Source organism: Amphiura filiformis, chromosome 13 (assembly GCF_039555335.1).
Source record: "Amphiura filiformis chromosome 13, Afil_fr2py, whole genome shotgun sequence".
Classification (NCBI taxonomy): Eukaryota; Metazoa; Echinodermata; class Ophiuroidea; order Amphilepidida; family Amphiuridae; genus Amphiura; species Amphiura filiformis.
In genome coordinates, this window is record NC_092640.1 from 40967075 (window position 1) to 40989082 (window position 22008).

At 35.8% G+C, this 22008-nt stretch overlaps 2 protein-coding genes across 2 annotated transcripts in view; both read left to right on the plus strand.

Moving 5' to 3' along the window:
- LOC140168354 (uncharacterized) overlaps nt 1-21875 on the plus strand; it is a 116593-nt gene extending 94718 nt beyond the window's left edge. The window contains exon 5 of the mRNA XM_072191727.1: nt 21266-21875. The gene's annotated coding sequence lies outside the window, so the exon portion shown is untranslated. The remainder of the gene's footprint in view (nt 1-21265) is intronic.
- LOC140167666 (kielin/chordin-like protein) lies at nt 1-21875 on the plus strand. The gene is made up of 9 exons (XM_072190965.1): nt 1-61; nt 3676-3843; nt 7323-7514; nt 8538-8711; nt 9223-9381; nt 12093-12284; nt 17367-17540; nt 18035-18199; nt 21247-21875. The coding sequence occupies exons 1-8, from the start codon at nt 1-3 to the stop codon at nt 18196-18198; spliced, it is 1284 nt and encodes a 427-aa protein (XP_072047066.1). The 3' UTR covers nt 18199; nt 21247-21875.
- Nucleotides 21876-22008: the final 133 nt, after the last annotated feature.

Sequence of the window (22008 nt, forward strand, 5' to 3'; positions counted from 1 at the left end):
ATGGCATTGTCGTTGAAGTTGTTCCTCGTTGTTACACTAGCCGTCGTGGTGACGGGGCAAAGTAAGTTTGTAGGAATTCGAAAAAAAAAGCAAACAAACAAACTACAAACAAACAAACAAACAGACAAAACATGTATTCTCTTAAGGTGGTACTTCACTCCCTGATAAATTTTGTGACTAATTTTGCATTTTTCTCAAAAAAGTAACTACACACTGGTAACAAAAGTTATGTACGGTATATTATAGGGGCAAGGCATCCAATTACTTCACTGAAATTTCAGTGATTCAAGACAAGTGGTTCATAAGAAATTAGGTACATTCTAGCGGTACCTCTTTTCTTATCATAAATAAAGTACCGCTTGTCTTGAGTCACTGAAATTCCAGTGTAGTAAGTGGATTCCTATAATATATGTAACTTATATAAATATATTATTTTTTGAAAAGAAATGCAAAAATAGTCACAAATTTATCAAGGGTGTAGTACCACCTTAAATTTTCCGATTGAATATTCAATCAAAAAGATTGATTTTCAACCTCTTGCCGATTTTAGTTTTCGACTGAATTCAGTCGAATCATTTGAATTTTTAATCTTTTTAAGGCCAAAATGTATGATTTGCTCCACAGCGATGCGCTCAAATTTTCTCGAATTTCTACTTTTTGCATGATTGTAGGCCTACTGCCCTGCAGACTTGGTGCACTAAAATACCACGTGAAATGCTTTAATTACAGTAAAATTTAAGTTATTATATTAAATCCGGAGATCTCCGGTTTGGGTTCATTGAATCGGTGACGTATAATTTGTGCGCATATCGCTATTCGTCGTACGTCTTATATTATATGTCCCTGCTGCGTGAAGCTCCACGCAATAATACATGCAGTACGATCGGGTGCTAATACATGCATTGTATAGGCTCTAGATAGAATGAAATAGCAATTTTCTTCGTTTTTCCTATTTTGTTTGGCTCGAAATTAAAAGAGGACAGTATAGATCCGTGAAACTAACATTTAAGGGCTGGGGTATGAACGTTTGGACAGTATTTAATTTGGGACATTAGAGCACATCAGACATATCGAATTGCATTCTGAATACGAAGAATGTCATTCTGATATCAAATAATTTTGATTTTTGAAATTCGCAATTTAATACACATTTTATGGCAAATCATTAAAAATTGATATTTTTGATATTTAACCCGTACTTGAAGTAAACTTTATAAATCTGATGATTTATACTTAAAATGTATGTAGGTGGGAGGAAAAGCCGACGATCAATTGAAAATTTTGACCTTTGATATTGAAGATATGGATTTTTTTCCCAAAACACCAAAAAAAATTAGGTCTTTTTGGGAAAAAATCCATATCTTCAATATGAAAGGTCAAAATTTTCAATTGACCGTCGGCTTTTCCTCCCTGCTACATACACTTTAAGAATATATCATTAGATTTATATAATTTACTTCGAGGACTGTTATATATCAAAATTTGAAAAATATCAAATTTTTATAATTTGTCATAAAATTTGTATTATATTGTGATTTTCAAAAATGAAAATTATTTGATATCAGAAAGACATGCTTCGTATTCAGAATGCAATTCGATAGGTCTGAGGTGCTTTCATGTCCCACAAAAAAATACTGTCGAAACGCAATAAACGCTCATTTTAGATCCCTTAAATAGGAATCTATTCTTTATGCAAATCACACATTATTGCTTTAATCAACCAAAAGGAGTGATTCTCATTTTTTACCGACTGAAGTTAGCGACAAATCTTTTCTGAGGGGACAAATTCTACTATTCTTTCCAAAAAAATGTTGAAGATATTCACTCTAAAGACGTTTGAAAATAGGACTGATAAATATCAAAAATAAATGAAAATATCAAATTTTAATAATTTGCCATAAAATTTGTATTATATCACGATTTCAAAAAAAAAAAAAAAATCAAAATTATTTGATATCAGAAGAACATTCCTCGAATTCAGAATGTAATTCGATAATTGTCTGATGTGCTGGGGACCCGAGAAAAAAATACTGAGCAAACGTTGTTTTCCGAGCCCTTAATTGTAAGGAGTAAAGAAGGAGTAAAGAAGGAGTAAAGAAGTCGCATAATGCCTAATTAGGAGTCAAAATACGTAGAATAAATGCATCTATTGATTACTTTATTTGGTAATTTAAGTTTAATGTCTTTAAGATATTGTTAAGTCATAATGCGTGATTTGCTCCACAGCAACGCCCTCAATTTTTTTCCAATTTCTACTTTTTGCACCATTGTAATGGCCACTGGTGTATATAAATGCCCTGTGAAAGACTAAGCTTGAAGTGTTTTAAAGCAATAATGTGTGATTTGCATAAAAAATTCCTGTTTAAATGTTAGTTTTCATTGATAGCTACTGATCGCATTGCCTCCTTTTAATTTCGAGCCAAACAAATGAGGTACAACAAAGAAAATTTCATTCCAGCGCCTACAATGCGTGTATTTAACTCGCCGATTTAATAGGCATGAAATTATTAGTTTCCTTAAAAAAGGGTGAAAAGCCACACAGGAAAGAATTTTTAAACTTGGCCCCTTTTACGTTTTGAAACGTTTTTGGTAGATATTAATTCTTTTTTGAGGTAAAAATATTGCGCGGTAAGTGGTTCTTTGTAGCCATGCGAGGCGAACTAGTTGGATATCCATATTTCGCGGTTAATGGTTCTTTGTAGCCCTGCGGGGCAAACTAGTTGGATATCCATATTTCGCGATAAGTGGTTTTTTGATAACTTTTTCAATTTGACCAAAACTTTCATTATTTTCATTTAAAAGTCAATTTTCTGACAATTATTGAGATGGAAATAATCAAAATTGAAACTCCCAAAATGTCTGACATCCCTGCTGATCATAATCAGCAGTTTTTCTTAGTTGTAGGGGTAGAGGATGTGGTAAATAATGGAAATTTAAGGATTACCTCATCATGTTTCTAGTGATTACACAAATGGCAATCTGTTGCAAAATGTCTGTTATGATGATCTAAGCATTAATACCTGTTTTGAGATGGTCTTTTATCAACAATATAGGTAATACCCATGTAAATGAAAGTTTTGACAATAATGAAAATTTTCAAAATAATGAAAAATGAAATCATGACCTCGTATTTCATTGAAAAAAATGTGACGGGAAACTAATCATTTCATTTCATTAGCCTTAAATATCGGGAGCTTTATACAAGACGTAAGACGATTTGCGATATACACACACAGTTTATGCGTCAAGTCGACGTAGGCTACAGTGCCTATACAATGCGTGTATAATATCGCCAATCGTATGATTTATCATGATTATTGGCAGATCTACACGCAGCTGATGGGATGTACAGACAAGACGTACTAGTAACGATATACAAACAGTTTATACGGTTCGTCACTTATTCAATGTTTTAATATACACACGCAGGCGATGTTATTCAGCACTTGATCAGTGAACTCAGAATAAACCGGAGATACCCGGTTTTTGTTATAAATGTTAAATTTTACTGTTATTAAAGCACACATAAAATCACACATTATGGCTTTAATTACAGTAAAATTTAACATTTATACTAAAACCGGGAATCTCCGGCTTATTCTGAGTTCACCGATCGAGTGTTCGCATTGCAGATAGGTACTTTCACATCTCGTAATCTTGTTTATTTTATTTCAGATGATTGTCCTCCAGGTGTGCCAATGGTGGCATGCTTTGAAGACCCTTGTAACGTGACCTCTTGCTCTGATTCCAATGCACAACAATGTGTGCCTTATTACTGCGGTGGATGCTACGCTCTCTTTTATGATGGGGATGGCTATCTAATACATGAATGCAGTAGTGGAGGTAAGTTGGTAAAGAATCCTACATGTAGATTTTTTTTTCATTTTTATTGCCCTGTACTTGAGTCTGGTGGTGGGAGAAAAACATGTGTACAAATAATGGCCTATCCACCAGACCCCTTCAATGCAAAGTCATTAATCTTAGTATTTAATACATTGCTCCTACTGTAATATATATAAGGCATAATGTTGTGATTGCCGGAGACATCCCTTGATTTCCTCAAAATATACATTGTAGAAAAGCATCGTGGAGAGTTTTACAATAGTTGTGTATAACCAGTTGCTATGCCAACGGCGATTACGTGCGGTATTGTTCTTAATAAACAAATCCGACACGATTATCAAATATTGGCACGGATAATTGGCTAAATAGCTATGTATAGACATTGACCTTGTTATAACAATAGACAATGAGAGAAGAGAAGGGATAGGCTGACAACAGTTTGGCAGTGATCGTTACTTTGTGCTATAGTCATTGTTGAATGAACACGATTGTGGATTTGGGTGTCTAAAAGGATAGCAATATGTGACCCAGAAAGATTCCATTGTCGCATGGTAGTACGAGTGAATTGCATTTATGCAAGACTGAAGGAAAGGTAGCAATTTTTGGAATTATTTTTACGGCAGTGAAATGATGCCACTTTCCCCCATATCTCATATGCACAGTTTATCCCTTACATATCCTGTGTCATGAATAGGTATGTAGCCCACCAGCCCTGTGGTTAAGAGTCTAGGAAATAATTCCTAATATCTCATACCCAGAGGATGATTTAAGCACTTCCCAGCAAGTCTTGCGGTTAGCACAGCTGTGTGAGTGAACATGACACGACTGCCCGCCCACTGCATACACACGTGCATGGTTAAATTTGAATTTGGACAGATATATTTACAATCAAAACACCTTCAAAAAGTTGGTCGATTTCACATTTAATGTTATCTACAGAAGGTGTGAATTATCCTTCATGCATACATCACTTTAGATCTGAAATCGACTAAGTAATAATGACACACGGGCAATTCTAAAACAACATCTTTTGCACAGAGTTCAATGGGATTTGAAAAGTAAAGTGGCAGTTGAAACTCTAGTGATAACACTTTTAAAGTGCATGATGGGGCTTCCTTAAATCATCCTCTGTCTCATACCCTAGTTTGTATGCCTTTATCTAATCTTGCCACATATGACAACTTACTAATTAGCCCTAACCCGGAAAAGAGTCTGTCCAGGAGTAGGAATTTTTTAGCCTTTTTAGAAACATGTTTGTAATTGGCTTATAGCCATCACATGCTGACAATACACATAACTGATTGGTTAATCAAAACTAGCAGGGTCATGGCCAGACCTGATTACAAAGTAAACATATTTTGTATAGAAAACTGTGCAGCAAGGGATTTACTTCAGAAAATTACTACATTGCACAAAACTAAGTCCATTATCTATACTCTATAGTTAATTGAATGTTAGCTAATGTTTATTGACTCATGTAATAACCCATGTGTAGGCCTATAAACCTGTATAATATTGGTGTTCATACATATGACTCTGACAAAAGCTAGCAAGAGCAAGCTGTGTAATTATTTTGTTTACTTGTGATAAGATACAATTTTCTTCGTAGTTATAGCCAAATTTGTTTCTTACACATGTAGTAGGTGACTTTAAAAAGGAATGGGCGCCCAATGTGAGCTTGGTCGTGATGTGAAAATTTCATGGTGGTTAGATTTGGTATTATTATCTCTTGCAAACCCGGTGACACCTCATTATAGAAATCAGACCTGTCGATAGGTTGTAAGAGGGGATAGCCTTTTCCAAGCACGAATTGGGCCATATATAAAGAAAGTTTTGCTACTTTGCAACGCAATAAAGACCTAAATGCAAAACGAGATCCTGTAGGTGGCTCCCGAGGTGGCTTAAAAAACTAAATGCAAAATGAGGTTTTTAAAAAATATTGTTTTCCAGAGTCAAGACGCAGGTATCATTATTAAGCCTCATATCACTTATTTATTGTCGAATAAGTGCAGAGTAGGTTAGGTATGAATATTGAATGTTAGACCAAAGTAGCTCAAAGTACATGTACTATACACCTGATCCGTGAACTTGTCTTTTTTAAAGACAAATTCTTGTTAAAACTAGTTTTAAAATACCCTACCATTGAAGGTTTCAATGCTGGTCTTTTAAAGAACGGTGGTTATATGTATCCTACTATTTCCTATTTTTATGACGACAATCGCTCAGTTTTGATCAGAAGGGTCACGTTATTATAAGCTACTAGTGAGAGTGCTATGTTCCATACGTGGCACGTGGAGCGTGCGTTTATACGTACGTTCATACGCACGTTTAAACATTTATTGGCTGTATATACAAAGCAAACACAAAACGTTTTCGAGATCATTCGCAAAAGGTTAGAAAAGGTTGCAGAAAACGTTTAAATGTCGGGTTAAATGAAGGACATATAAAGGATAATGGTATAAAAATATTCTAACATAATGTTATTTTATACACAAAACGTTTTCGAGATCATTCGCAAAAGGTTAGAAAAGGTTGCCAGAAAACGTTTAAATGTCGGATTAAATGAAGGACATATAAAGGATAATGGTATAAAAATATTCTAACATAATGTTATTTTATAGTTTACCCGATTTCGGGTTTTAATCACAGCTAAGGGTATATTGGTATTGGTTGCGGTTTTAATTTTTTTGTCTTTGTGTAGGATAAAAGGTGTGAACATAACAAGTGTGAACATAACTGGTGCAGTGTATTTTATGATTTTGCTGTCTGTACACTAAGATGCAATAGAGTGGACATGAGTAATCTTCCACTCACTGGATGATGTATATGAATACATGAATCCAAAACCCACCCAAGTCCATGGGAAGTGATTTTGAGAAAAAAACCTGTGTATCATTTTAATTCCTTCAGTTAGATTTACCTGGTCAATATGGTAAGTTGTACGTGCAAATGGGTGGGTTAAACTGTATTAGGTATGACGATTAGTATTTCAGGGACTTCGTGGTGTTCATTTTAAATTCTGGACTTGGGTGGTTTTTTGAATCATATACAAAGACAATAATGTTGGAATGATATTACCACTAGTAAGATAATACAAAATAAAGCACATAGTTATCATGAGTTATGTATAATGTTGATAAGCATTCTGCCATATAATATAAACCACACACTTTCCTTGATTAAACCCATTTTTTTTTCAAAAGTCACTCTCCAGTAATGAAGATGTTACAAGTGGACTTTTATACATACTGGATTTCAATCAATGTGTTACAAGACTCAAATCATGGACTTGTGTTGATTCTTTCATACATGCTATTTTTCACATGCTCAATAGACACAGAGGATGAATTTGAGTTGTTCTTTCAAACATATGACAGACCTATGTATAGCAACACTTTCCCATGCTTAACTCAATTTGGCCAAAGTATGGACTTGGGTGGCTTTTGTATTCATATATTCATATATTTCTTGATTTTTAGTTTGTAGTACTAGTAATGCTGCTGATTCGCAACCTATCCCATCCTTGAATCCATGTCAATCGTGTGATTGTTTTAATGGAGAACTGATGTGTGCCGTTGCTGCTTGCCAAGCTCCACCAGATGGTATTGAAAACTGTGAGCCGATATATACGGAGGGTGTATGCTGCCCATCATATGATCATTGTCTACCAGGTAACTGAACAGTTAAACACCCGTTTATTTGTTTGTTTTATTTCTTCTTTAACCTAGGACACTATCAGTTGAAAACACAATTAATCATCTGTTCTTTCTTGAGGCCCAGGGACCTGTTCTATTGCGTAATACATAATTGTATGTAGTATTGTTGACTTGAAATGGATTTTCCAAAACTTGTATTTCCAGCCAGCATCATGGTCCTCATTTACTAAAACGTGGTTAATAACAGCCATTATTTTTCTAGATGAGATATGTTGTTAGGAGGTGTTGCCCCCTCTAGTAAGTCAAGATTTAAGTATCCATATTTACTTCACACGCCGATGATATTTTCTACCATAACATTGACATTATCTTTATAATGTAGTACATTTTACCAATGCAGGATGTAGGGATCAAATGCATTTTTCAAGTGGTTATAGTCCATTACACATGAAAAGAGAATGTGGATAAGGATGATCCACTGACATCTGCATGCATGGCAGTGTGTGCACTCATGCTCCCTTCACCTGTGTACCCCTTTTCCACCCACACCCGACTCACACCTGCATGCTGATGTGATATGTGCCTATATCCATTTATGCTTTATGTGCAATATTTTTTATCTTTTATCTTGCATTATTTGAATTTAAATTTGTTGTTTATATATTTTGTATTTGTAATTTTGTAATATTTTGATGTGTTTTAATTAATGTAAAAATTGCTCAATTTGGCGCCTTTTTTAATCAAATGAAATGAAGTTCACACCATGTATAATAAGTCCACCAGTGGCGTAGCGTCATGTGGCACGGAGGCACGTGCCCCCGCCCCCCCCATCGATTTGAAAATTTAGGAAATCCCATAGAAATATTCGGGGAAAACGGCCTGTGCCCACCCAAATCAGACATGGTGCCCCCCTCCCCCCGGCCTCATGGTTGGTGTAATAGAATGGCTCACGCTATATCACTGAAGTTCACGGTAGCAGCAGCACACACAAACCTTCCACTAATTGAATGGTTCATATTTATTTTCTTGATTTTGCAGATTGTGATGGTGTTGCTCATGGCGATCCTATCCCATCCGACGATCCATGTGAGACATGTACTTGTAACTATGGAGCATCGATTTGTGCCATTACCGATTGCCTAATGCCAACTCCTTATTGTCTTCCGAATCATCCTGATGGTGAATGCTGCGCATCATATGAACATTGTAACGGTAATTTACTGTATTCTTCTGGCCTATATAATGACTCATATTACAATAATCTGATGCAAAATTTTTGTTTTGCCACGATATGCCTTACACTGTTTGTATTATAATAAAAGAATTAATGCGTACATAGCAAATCAAATGAAGCGATTCAAGGTCACTAAATATATAGAATAAGAAACGACGCAGGTCATGTCATAGAGAACAGAAGAGGAGAGAGAGAATTAGAGAGAGAGAGAGAGAATTAGAGAGAGGGAGAAAGAGAGTGGAGAGAGAGAGAGTGGAAGGGGAGGTGGAGGGACGGGGAGATGGCAAAGAGAGAGGTGGGAAATAATTTGTTTTGTTTATGTCATGATTGTACCACGCATGCGTGTGATTCCCATCTATATCATTTGTATATGAGGACTGTACAACCAAGGAAGAAGAAGAGGTTTTCAAAAGTGCATCATGATAATATTATAATGTAAATAACTGCATTCCTGTTCTCTTTTCACTTTCTTTTACATTTTATTCATAGGTGTAACTTGTCCCCCTGGTGTAGACGTGCATTATTGTCCTCTTGATCCATGTGAAGGTAGAACTTGTAGAGTTCGTGGTGCAACATGCGTGGCTGACTATTGCGGAGGTTGCAAATATTACTTCGTACGAAACGGGAAGAAAATTAAGCCAAGAAGATGTTAAGGTAGTCATAGCCATAGCATGTTATGGAAGAAAATGAAACATAAGGGACGTACCATTAGATGTCAAGGGAGCTAGGTAGTTTTTGGGAATTGCTCCACCTCAGACCAAAAACAATTGCTCCACCTTGAACTAGAAAAAAATATTTGGTGTCAAGGGTGAAAAAAAATTGTTACAGTTAGTGAAGAAACATTAAGGGATCTAAAATGAGCGTTTATTGCGTTTCGACAGTATTTTTTGTGGGACATGAGAGCACCTTGGACCTATCGAATTGCATTCTGAATACGAAGCATGTCTTTCTAATATCAAATAATTTTCATTTTTGAAAATCACAATATAATACAAATTTTATGACAAATTATAAAAATTTGATATTTTTCAAATTTTTGATATATAACAGTCCTCGAAGTAAATTATATAAATCTAATGATATATTCTTAAAGTGTATGTAGCAGGGAGGAAAAGCCGACGGTCAATTGAAAATTTTGACCTTTCATATTGAAGATATGGATTTTTTTCCCAAAAGACCTAATTTTTGTTGGTGTTTTGGGGAAAAAATCCATATCTTCAATACGAAAGGTCAAAATTTTCAATTGATCGTCGGCTTTTCATCCCACCTACATACACTTTAAGTATAAATCATCAGATTTATAAAGTTTACTTCAAGTACTGTTAAATATCAAAAATATCAATTTTAATGATTTGCCATAAAATGTGTATTAAATTGCGAATTTCAAAAATCAAAATTATTTGATATCAGAATGACAGTCTTCGTTTTCAGAATGCAATTCGACATGTATGATGTGCTCTAATGTCCCAAAACAAATACTGTCCAAACGTTCATACCCCAGTCCTTAACCTCATGACTATTTTTGCTTTAAAATTGCAATCGCGCGATTTTGATCCATTTTTCATCATAGGCCAATTTAATATCTTAGCCTCGAACTGGTAAGTATAATTTGTTCGTGAAAAGTTATTCACTGAGTGAAAACACTTGGTTCACTCTACTTCACAGATTTTCACCAAAGTCAATCCAATGTCAAAAAAGAAATCTATGCCACACCCCCTGCTACTCTGATGGGAACCATACGTAAGGATGGATGTAGGTACGGTATGGTTTTTTTTAGAAATCCTTACACATGACATGAGTCTAAGTTTTGAAGAATATAATCTTAATACATGGATCCCCTTTGAACAAATTCAAGTTCTCCGCTACGCGCGAAAAACACATCATGAACTGCATTTAACCTTAAAATAATGCTTTTCGCGGCACGCAAAATTTAAGTGCTACAAAACAGAAATTGTAAAAATATGGATTTATATTAAAGCCTTAATGTACGATCTTTTAAATATTTAGATTTTTCTTTTTTTTTCTTCCAAAATGATAATATGCAATCATTAATATGAAAGTTCCCAATACATTTGGACGCGAAAAACATTGGAAATTTGCAAAGAAATTAACAACATCATAAACTTCACCTCTATCACTCAAAATATCTCGCACTGTTTGGATTAGGACGCCGAGTACGGCCTCAGAGTTAGTCTCCTACGCAGCCAGTTTGGTTATGCTCCCTCCACATGTGTGGAGGGAGCGTAACCAAACTGGCTTCGTGAGAGATTAAGATTTCCGATCGTTCCAACATACAATGTATTATCATAATCTGAAAAATTATGATAATATGTCGGACCAACAGAAAATCATCCCGTTTTACTACAAATAGGGCGAATTTGATAGTTTTCTTATAGATGTAAGTTGGAACATGTGTAAGTATTACAAATATGCCAAAAATCGATTTTGAAAAGTAAAGGTATAATGAAAAAAAGATCGTACATTAAGGCTTTAAAAATATTCTAACATAAAAATAATGTTATTTTATAGTTTACCCGATTTCAGCTAAGGGTATATTGGTATTGGCTGCTGGTTTTAATTTTTTTGTCTTTGTGTAGGATAACAGGTGTGAACATAACTGGTGCAGTGTCTTTTATGATTTTGCTGTCTGTACACTAAGATGCAATAGAGTGGACATGAGTAATCTTCCACTCACTGGATGATGTATATGAATACATGAATCCAAAACCCACCCAAGTCCATGGGAAGTGATTTTGAGAAAAAACCTGTGTATCATTTTAATTCCTTCAGTTAGATTTACCTGGTCAATATGGTAAGTTGTACGTGCAAATGGGTGGGTTAAACTGTATTAGGTATGACGATTAGCATTTCAGGGACTTCGTGGTGTTCATTTTAAATTCTGGACTTGGGTGGTTTTTTTAATCATATACAAAGACAATAATGTTGGAATGATATTACCACTAGTAAGATAATACAAAATAAAGCACATAGTTATCATGAGTTATGTATAATGTTGATAAGCATTCTGCCATATAATATAAACCACACACTTTCCTTGATTAAACCCATTTTTTTTTCAAAAGTCACTCTCCAGTAATGAAGATGTTACAAGTGGACTTTTATACATACTGGATTTCAATCAATGTGTTACAAGACTCAAATCATGGACTTGGGTTGATTCTTTCATACATGCTATTTTTCACATGCTCAATAGACACAGAGGATGAATTTGAGTTGTTCTTTCAAACATATGACAGACCTATGTATAGCAACACTTTCCCATGCTTAACTCAATTTGGCCAAAGTATGGACTTGGGTGGCTTTTGTATTCATATATTCATATATTTCTTGATTTTTAGTTTGTAGTACTAGTAATGCTGCTGATTCGCAACCTATCCCATCCTTGAATCCATGTCAATGGTGTGATTGTTTTAATGGAGAACTGATGTGTGCCGTTGCTGCTTGCCAAGCTCCACCAGATGGTATTGAAAACTGTGAGCCGATATATACGGAGGGTGTATGCTGCCCATCATATGATCATTGTCTACCAGGTAATTGAACAGTTAAACACCCGTTTATTTGTTTGTTTTATTTCTTCTTTAACCTAGGACACTATCAGTTGAAAACACAATTAATCATCTGTTCTTTCTTGAGGCCCAGGGACCTGTTCTATTGCGTAATACATAATTGTATGTAGTATTGTTGACTTGAAATGGATTTTCCAAAACTTGTATTTCCAGCCAGCATCATGGTCCTCATTTACTAAAACGTGGTTAATAACAGCCATTATTTTTCTAGATGAGATATGTTGTTAGGAGGTGTTGCCCCCCTCTAGTAAGTCAAGATTTAAGTATCCATATTTACTTCACACGCCGATGATATTTTCTACCATAACATTGACATTATCTTTATAATGTAGTACATTTTACCAATGCAGGATGTAGGGATCAAATGCATTTTTCAAGTGGTTATAGTCCATTACACATGAAAAGAGAATGTGGATAAGGATGATCCACTGACATCTGCATGCATGGCAGTGTGTGCACTCATGCTCCCTTCACCTGTGTACCCCTTTTCCACCCACACCTAGTCCATACAGGACCAACGCAATATTTAGCACCATAATCAACGCCGTCAGGCGTTGGTCCTTAAAATCCGTTCGCTACCCCAGCAGTGCACCCTCATTATAATAAACAGTGACCAAAACCAAACCAGTCGATAAGTTACGTCATGAATCCAAATATGGAAAATAGACCCGCCTATCATTCGGGCCATCATTCAACCGCATCTATTACATAACTGGGACTCTCAAGTCATCTCAAGTACTTGGTATCCCAATCGATTGATTTTGATAATGCAATCAAAGCAATACAAACTTTTGAGGTCGCTTACCAGTGCATGGAAATAGTAGATATCTACAATTTCCATGACCAGTGTAAATCGGGCTGGTATGAATTAAATGAAAGTTTTTTGTTGCTATATCAGTGCAAAGATAATGTAGGCCTAATCAGTGTTAACAATAAATCATTTGTATGATTCTAGGTTTGTTTTCTTTTTTTATTTAATATTGTCACATTTGTCGATAGGCCTAACCGTGATACCATTAAAAAAGCTAAAAGAACACCAATTCTACACACCGTTTATTTCGAACTGAACTTTGATTTATTAAAGTCATAATGTACGATCTTATAATATGAATTTGGTTAATTTTTTTCAAACCTGATTTTATGGCATATTTGTAATGTATACACAGGGAGTATATAAAACGGGGACCCCAAAAACGGGGACCCCAAAAACGGGGACCCCAAAAACGGGGACCCCAAAAACGGGGACCCCTTAAAATCACCTCCCGTATACACATGTTACAACTTGCATCTAAATGGAATCAGCCAAATTTGTTGTGTTTGTAGGTAAACAGAGCAAAGTTCGACATAAAGTCATAATTCAAGAATTTGTTTACCTCGTTATTTCAGTTCAAAATGGACAGAAACCATTCCCCCTAATTAGGGCTTATTACTGGTACATTATTATTTTAGCATTTTGAATATATAATGACAAATTTAAAATTTGAAGAAATTGTACATTAAGCCTTTAACACCTAACTGGAAATAACAGAGTGAGTCAAATAAAATAAAAGGCGATACAACTCGCAAGTAGGCCTACTGTTGAACGTGTTGATATTTCAAATGCATGTGAAAAAAAAAGGAACGGAAAAATCACAGTATATTTCTTTAATCCCGAAGGCATGAAAAGGCCTGTGATTACTATTTGAATTTAGGGTTTTGATTTAAACTATTTTAATATCAAATCTTTAAAAAACAACATGGTCTTCTCGTTTTAACCGAGGGACATGGGATTCATCACTTTTAACTACGTCATTCACGGACGGAGCTGAGGCAACGGCTCCCGCTCCGTTGATAGTAATACTTTCCTGGTCCTTGTTTTATTTCAAAGTTACAAACAAGAAAAGACAAGACAAGACAAAATTTTAAAAGTGCACTGCTTTCATCGTTTTTCAATTTTTGGCAGCCGTCTGTTTGTATGAGGCGAGGTCCAAAGAGAACACTGCAAAATCTAAATGTTTATAGGCCTAATTTGCCATATTTGGTAGAGATACAGTACTTAAAGAGCTAAGGGAACGTTCATAAATACTTGGGGGCTGGAAAATTTTGATTTCGGTATGTCAAAACTTTTTTGACCCCCCTACATAAGTTAAAAATTTAGAACCACTTTTTTTATAGATTCAAAATGTTTGGATCCCTTTTTTTTTAAACACCCGGCTTAGGCCTACTTATGAATTCCAAGGGGTCATAGGTCAAAAACCATAGGTCGCAGAAAAATGTTATGATTGACGTTTTTGATCCAAACATCCATCTTAGTAAACTGATACACTTTGCAAGATGCATATGTCAATTTTCAAAAAATTTCCCATATGAAAATTTGTTCTCTTGGACAAAACTGAACAAAATCACCCAAAAATGCCATTTTTACCCATAAATTAAATGTATTAAATTAAGCGATGGTCTTTTTTGCCTTATTCCAGGGTCCTAAAATAATGGAGAAAATTTGAACATCATTAAATGAAGAGTTTGGCTCCAAAAGGCATTAAGTCCAAAGACTGTTTTGTGGGATTTTTTATTTGAAAATATTGGGTAGCAGTAACCTTGCCACTCTAATAACATTGGCGTAGTAGAATATGTAGTTATAACAATTTTGGCAAATAATTGCAAATCCCTTTAACTTCCCACGTGCGAAGAAGAAAAAGGCATCAAGTGCAATGGCAGCCATTTTAAAACCTTGGATTTGACCATTTTAGGGGACAAATCTATTATCGAAAGAGAATAAGCCAGATGTGCAAACATATCCATTCCAATCGTTAAATGTCATTTAAACTTTAGAATGTAAAAATATTCCAGCAAAATGTTACACAAGGCAGCTATTGAACTAATGCCTTTTGGAAACAAACTCTTGAAATATTGTGTTAGTAAAGAAAGTGAATAGGCCTACTTCACTTTAATAGGAATTGGACTAAACTACAAATCAAGTAAAGGACTACATTTTATGGCGATGTCGACATTTAAAAGAAAATTAACACAAATTGGCGCTGACTGGAAAATAAAGCTCTTGCCATATCCTGTCGGAAAACCATGTCCATGTAAAAAACTTGTAACTCCCTTCGTCTGTTGGCGGGTAACTTCTTGAATTCCTGGTTTATTCGAAGCATGCAAAATAGCGGCGTCATCCATTTTTATATTATTGCAAAACAAATAATAATAACAGAGGCCTAATGATAAAATGAAACGATGGCCACCCCCCCCCCCAAAAAAACCTGTATAATGTGCGCAACCTACAAAGTGAAGAACTTGAAAAAGAACATTTCAGCCCGAATCACGGGTAAAATAATCGCCAAGTATCTTCTTAACCATTGATTTATATGGGACAAGAATAGAGGTTATCCATGTTCTATAAGCTGCATGTCCTATCAACGACTTCTATACCTTGTTTAGGACATTCTAAAGAAGTACCTGCATGTGCAACCATGACTGTTTCAAAATAGCCCGCCAAAGTCATACAGGAAACTCCGAGGTCGTGCATTGAATTAGTTTGAATGAGGAATACTACGGGAACCAGTGCATTTGTTAGAAGTCACACATGAGTGAAGTGGATAACCTCTATTATCAAAAGTGCCGGGGAAACTCTTCAATAGTTGCCCAATTGCCTACGACCTCGCGGGTTTAGTAACCCTGAGCGTGTTTATAGTGAGCCAGATTATCCGGTATTTAGCGTATAAGTACATCTTATACGGTATTGGTCGCCACTATAAACAGACCAATAGCGCTATTTGCCGCACATATTATACGGAACTGATATCCTTCGATATCGATGGATATTGCAGTATATTCATTCCGTATACGGCCACTATAAACAGACAGGGATTAACGATACCGTTATTAAAGGAAGTGGAGCAGGGTTATATAACTCTCCCAGCTCAATTTGTCACTGTAATTACACATCACCTACAAATATGGTACAGTACTGTAGCAATAATGATAAAAATAGGCCGGTATCGTTTCGACGGCAAACTATTTGAAACTGGGAAAATATTTGTGCCTCCCACATTGCATTGCGGTGACCTCGAACACGCAGAGTTCAACCACCTCGGATTCAGAATAGCGCTATTGGTTGCCACTATAAACAGCCGAGATAACGGATAAGTCACATTCCATCCTAATCCCATATGCGTATAAGGATACCGTATAAATACCGTACACCACTATAAACACGCTCCCTGTGAAGTAAAATCAGATCAATGCTCATTCACGTGGATGATGAACATTGATCGCGATTGAAGAGGACATAGATAAATTGAATGAATGAATGAATGAATGAATGGACATGATTATCGATATTGTTACGCAATAGTGGTGTTAGATCCAAAGCTGGAAGCTAGTAGTTGGCAGGTGGAAGGCAAGTCTAATCTGATTGGCTAAATATCGTCAGTAGCTGTCAGTAGGCGTGGTTAGTCAGTTTGACATTTCCCTTGACTTTCCAAGGGAGGATATGTCGGATCTATAAGGACCAACGCCTGACGGGGTTGATTATAGTACTAAATATTGCGTTGGTCCTGTATGGACTACCCACACCCGACTCACACCTGCATGCTGATGTGATATGTGCCTATATCCATTTATGCTTTATGTGCAATATTTTTCATCTTTTATCTTGCATTATTTGAATTTAAATTTGTTGTTTATATATTTTGTATTTGTAATTTTGTAATATTTTGATGTGTTTTAATTAATGTAAAAATTGCTCAATTTGGCGCCTTTTTTAATCAAATGAAATGAAGTTCACACCATGTATAATAAGTCCACCAGTGGCGTAGCGTCATGTGGCACGGGAGGCACGTGCCCCCCCCCCCCCCCATCGATTTGAAAATTTAGGAAATCCCATAGAAATATTCGGGGAAAACGGCCTGTGCCCACCCAAATCAGACATGGTGCCCCCTCCCCCCGGCCTCATGGTTGGTGTAATAGAATGGCTCACGCTATATCACTGAAGTTCACGGTAGCAGCAGCACACAAAACCTTCCACTAATTGAATGGTTCATATTTATTTTCTTGATTTTGCAGATTGTGATGGTGTTGCTCATGGCGATCCTATCCCATCCGACGATCCATGTGAGACATGTACTTGTAACTATGGAGCATCGATTTGTGCCATTATCGATTGCCTAATGCCAACTCCTTATTGTCTTCCGAATCATCCTGATGGTGAATGCTGCGCATCATATGAACATTGTAACGGTAATTTACTGTATTCTTCTGGCCTATATAATGACTCATATTACAATAATCTGATGCTAAATCTTTGTTTTGCCACGATATGCCTTACACTGTTTTTATTATAATAATAGAATTAATGCGTACATAGCAAATCAAATGAAGCGATTCAAGGTCACTAAAGATATAGAATAAGAAACGACGCACATGTCATAATAGAGAACAGAAGAGGAGAGAGAGAATTAGAGAGAGAGAATTAGAGAGAGTGAGAAAGAGAGTGGAGAGTGGAGAGTGTGGAAGGGGAGGGGTGGAGGGACGGGGAGATGGCAAAGAGAGGTGGGAAATAATTTGTTTTGTTTATGTCATGCTTGTACCACGCATGCGTTTGATACCCATCTATATATGAGGACTGCACAACCAAGGAAGAAGAAGAGGTTTTCAAAAGTGCATGATAATATTATAATGTAAATAACTGCATTCCTGTTCTCTTTTCACTTTCTTTTACATTTTATTCATAGGTGTAACTTGTCCCCCTGGTGTAGACGTGCATTATTGTCCTCTTGATCCATGTGAAGGTAGAACTTGTAGAGTTCGTGGTGCAACATGCGTGGCTGACTATTGCGGAGGTTGCAAATATTACTTCGTACGAAACGGGAAGAAAATTAAGCCAAGAAGATGTTAAGGTAGTCATAGCCATAGCATGTTATGGAAGAAAATGAAACACAAGGGACCTACCATTAGATGTCAAGGGAGCTAGGTAGTCTTTTAGGCATTGCTCCACCTCAGACCAAAAACAATGGCTCCACCTTGGACTAGAAAAAAAAAATATTTGGTGTCAAGGGTGAAAAAAAATTTGTTACAGTTAGTGAAGAAACATTAACCTCATGACTATTTTTGCTTTAAAATTGCAATCGCGCGATTTTGATCCATTTTTCATCATAGGCCAATTTAATATCTTAGCCTCGAACTGGTAAGTATATTTTTTTTTTTGAAAAGTTATTCTCTGAGTGAAAACACGTGGTTCACTCTACTTCACAGATTTTGACCAAAGTCAATCCAATGTCAAAAAAGAAATCTATGCCACACTCCCTGCTAATTTGGTTCACCTCAAGTTTGGTAGTGACGTATGTGCGTATTTTACTCGCCACAGTATCGAATCGCGCGCGGAAAGTTAAACGCGCTGAGTGAACACGCACGCGTACAGAGGCGGTTTGTTGTCACGCTTACGGCGCAACCGCGAAAAAGCATTGACGTCACTACCAAACTTGAGGTGAATCAAATTATACTCTGATGGGAAACCATACGTAAGGATGGATGTAGGTACGGTATGGGTTTTTTAGAAATCCTTACACATGACATGAGTCTAAGTTTTGAAGAATATAATCTTAATACATGGATCCACTTTAAAAAATTCAAGTTCTCCGCTACGCGCGAAAAACACATCATGAACTGCATTTAACCTTAAAATAATGCTTTTCGCGGCACGCAAAATTTAGGTGCTACAAAACAGAAATTGTAAAAATATGGATTTATATTAAAGCCTTAAGGGATCTAAAATGAACGTTTATTGCGTTTCGACAGTATTTTTGGGGGATATGAGAGCACCTCAGACCTATCGAATTGCATTATGAATACGAAGCACGTCTTTCTGATATCAAATAATTTTCATTTTTTTTAAATCACAATATAATATAAATTTTATGACAAATTATAAAAATTTGATATTTTTCAAATTTTTGATATATAGCAGTCCTCGAAGTAAATTATATAAATCTAATGATATATTCTTAAAGTGTATGTAGCAGGAGGAAAAAGCCGACGGTCAATTGAAAATTTTGACCTTTCATATTGAAGATATAGATTTTTTCCCAAAAGACCTAATTTTTTTGGTGTTTTGGGAAAAAAAATCCATATCTTCAATACGAAAGGTCAAAATTTTCAATTGATCGTCGGCATTTCATCCCACCTACATACACGTTAAGTATAAATCATCAGATTTATAAAGTTTACTTCGAGTACTGTTAAATATCAAAAATATCAATTTTAATGATTTGCCATAAAATGTGTATTAAATTGCGAATTTCAAATAACCAAAATTATTTGATATCAGAAGGACATTCTTCGTATTCAGAATGCAATTCGATATGTCTGATGTGCTCTAATGTCCCAAAATAAATACTGTCCAAACGTTCATACCCCAGCCCTTAATGTACGATCTTTTTAAATTTTTAGATTTTTCTTTTTTTTTCTTTTAAAATGATAATATGCAATCATTAATATGAAAGTTCCCAATACATTTGGACGCGAAAAACATTGGAAATTTGCAAAGAAATTAACAACATCATAAACTTCACCTCTGTCACTCAAAATATCTCGCACTGTTTGGATTAGGACGCCGAGTACGGCCTCAGAGTTAGTCTCCTACGCAGCCAGTTTGGTTATGCTCCCTCCACATGTGTGGAGGGAGCGTAACCAAACTGGCTTCGTGAGAGACTATGATTTCCGATCGTTCCAACATACAATGTTCCAACATTATGATAATATGTCGGACCAACAGAAAATCATCCTGTTTTACTACAAATAGGGCGAATTTGACAGTTTGCTTATAGATGTAAGTTGGAACATGTGTAAGTATTACAAATATGCCAAAAATCGATTTTGAAAAGTAAAGGAATAATGAAAAAAATATCGTACATTAAGGCTTTAAAGTTCGTTTCACAAAAACAAACTGTTGAAAAAAATTGCATCACCGATGTGTAAAAAAAAGTCTCACCGAGGTGACAAAAGTTTTTGTTGCTTTGATGAGGTGCTAAAAAAAAGTGGCTTCGTCGGCTTGAGGTGGTAAAAAAACAAATTTGTCACAACCCCAACTACCCAGCCCCTCCCCCTTTGATATCTAATGATACGTTCGGAGTTCCCCTTAGGCGACGGGTTAAACCCTGCTCTACAGGCCCGACCGACCTAGATTTTACTTTAATCTTTTAGCTGTTGTGCACTAAACAGTCTTCTTTTCCGAAAAAGTCCACATTTTGATATGACCGCACTACCCCCCCCCCCCCATGTCCATGTGCTTGGACAATTGGGCATGGGGGAGGTGTATGGGTGTGTGTAAGTTAAGTGTTACGTGTTTTGTGCAAGGCAGGGGGTGATAAATGAGCATGGTAAGGCACGACATCGAATTTAGTCCTACAGAACTATCGGTGCCCGGTTAGGTACCGATGACTCTTAACATCACTCCCTGGAGATGTAATAAATTGTATCAACCATAACAATTAACAGTTGCACAGTGTTATTGTTTTTCATTTAAATAAAAACGAATGCACTGTAAAAATGTTCAGGGTAAAAAAAGTGTCATCGGTACCTCCTCGGGCACCAATAGCGCTACAGTGCCAAAATGCTGTGCCTAAGTTCGTGCATTACCAGGATTACACTCATCAGGGAGTACATGCGAACGTCGCCTTTTAAACTTTATTTCATCATCATCAACGAACTTAAGACTTGGTAATAAGGCAATAATGATAGCTAATGATGACCTCATGTACTGAATAGTAGTTCTGTGTCATGGTACATGTACATTATGCATATTCATGACCTTATTTGCAAGTCATATTTGTAGTTTATCATCGTATACATAGTAATTATTATTCACTTTCCACATTTTCTAATTTTCAAAAGAGATAATGGAAATTTCTCATTCAGCATGTTCAGTATGTATCTTGTATCATTTCAGAATGGGAAGTAACGCTGCTGTGTCTTTGAAACGCGATCTAGAAATCCACAACGAACCCAATTTACGACATCCTTGAAGATGGTTGTATCTGCATCGCTAGATAACGTTTGATTTGCGTCATTTCCAAAAATATACCACAAAATCATTAAAATTATGAATTTTACAAATGTGTTGCATAATTATAAGAATTGCCTATGCGTTGATGACATTGCGATTTACTTGATTATTTAAATAATGTTAAGCATAACATATTTGAGGAAACAATAATAACAATAACAAAAATCATAATAATAGTACTAGTAATAAGCAAATTATATTATAATGCAGTATGCACATATTTACGGAATCATCATTACTACGATTGGTGTTAACCCTGAAATTGTGCAAAATTGTGGGCTGTTACATTGATGGTCTACAATATATGTGACAAGATCAAGGAGAATGAGTCACATGTCGGCAATTTGTAATTAAAAGTTTTTTACATCATTTTCTGGCAGTTTTGAAATGCTACATTTTGATGCAAACCCCATTAAAATCGGACATCTGGTTACCGAGTTATGAGCAATTTATCAATGGCTAAAAACAATAATAAACAAAAGAATTTGAACACTGTTTTTGCCAATATCTTATTAGCAACATCCGACTCATTCCTCTTGATCATGTCACACATAACATTACAAATACACATGTACAGGTATTATAGAATGGTCAACACTTGAATAATCCATCTGTGACGTCAAAATCACAAGTGGTAAAAAAAAT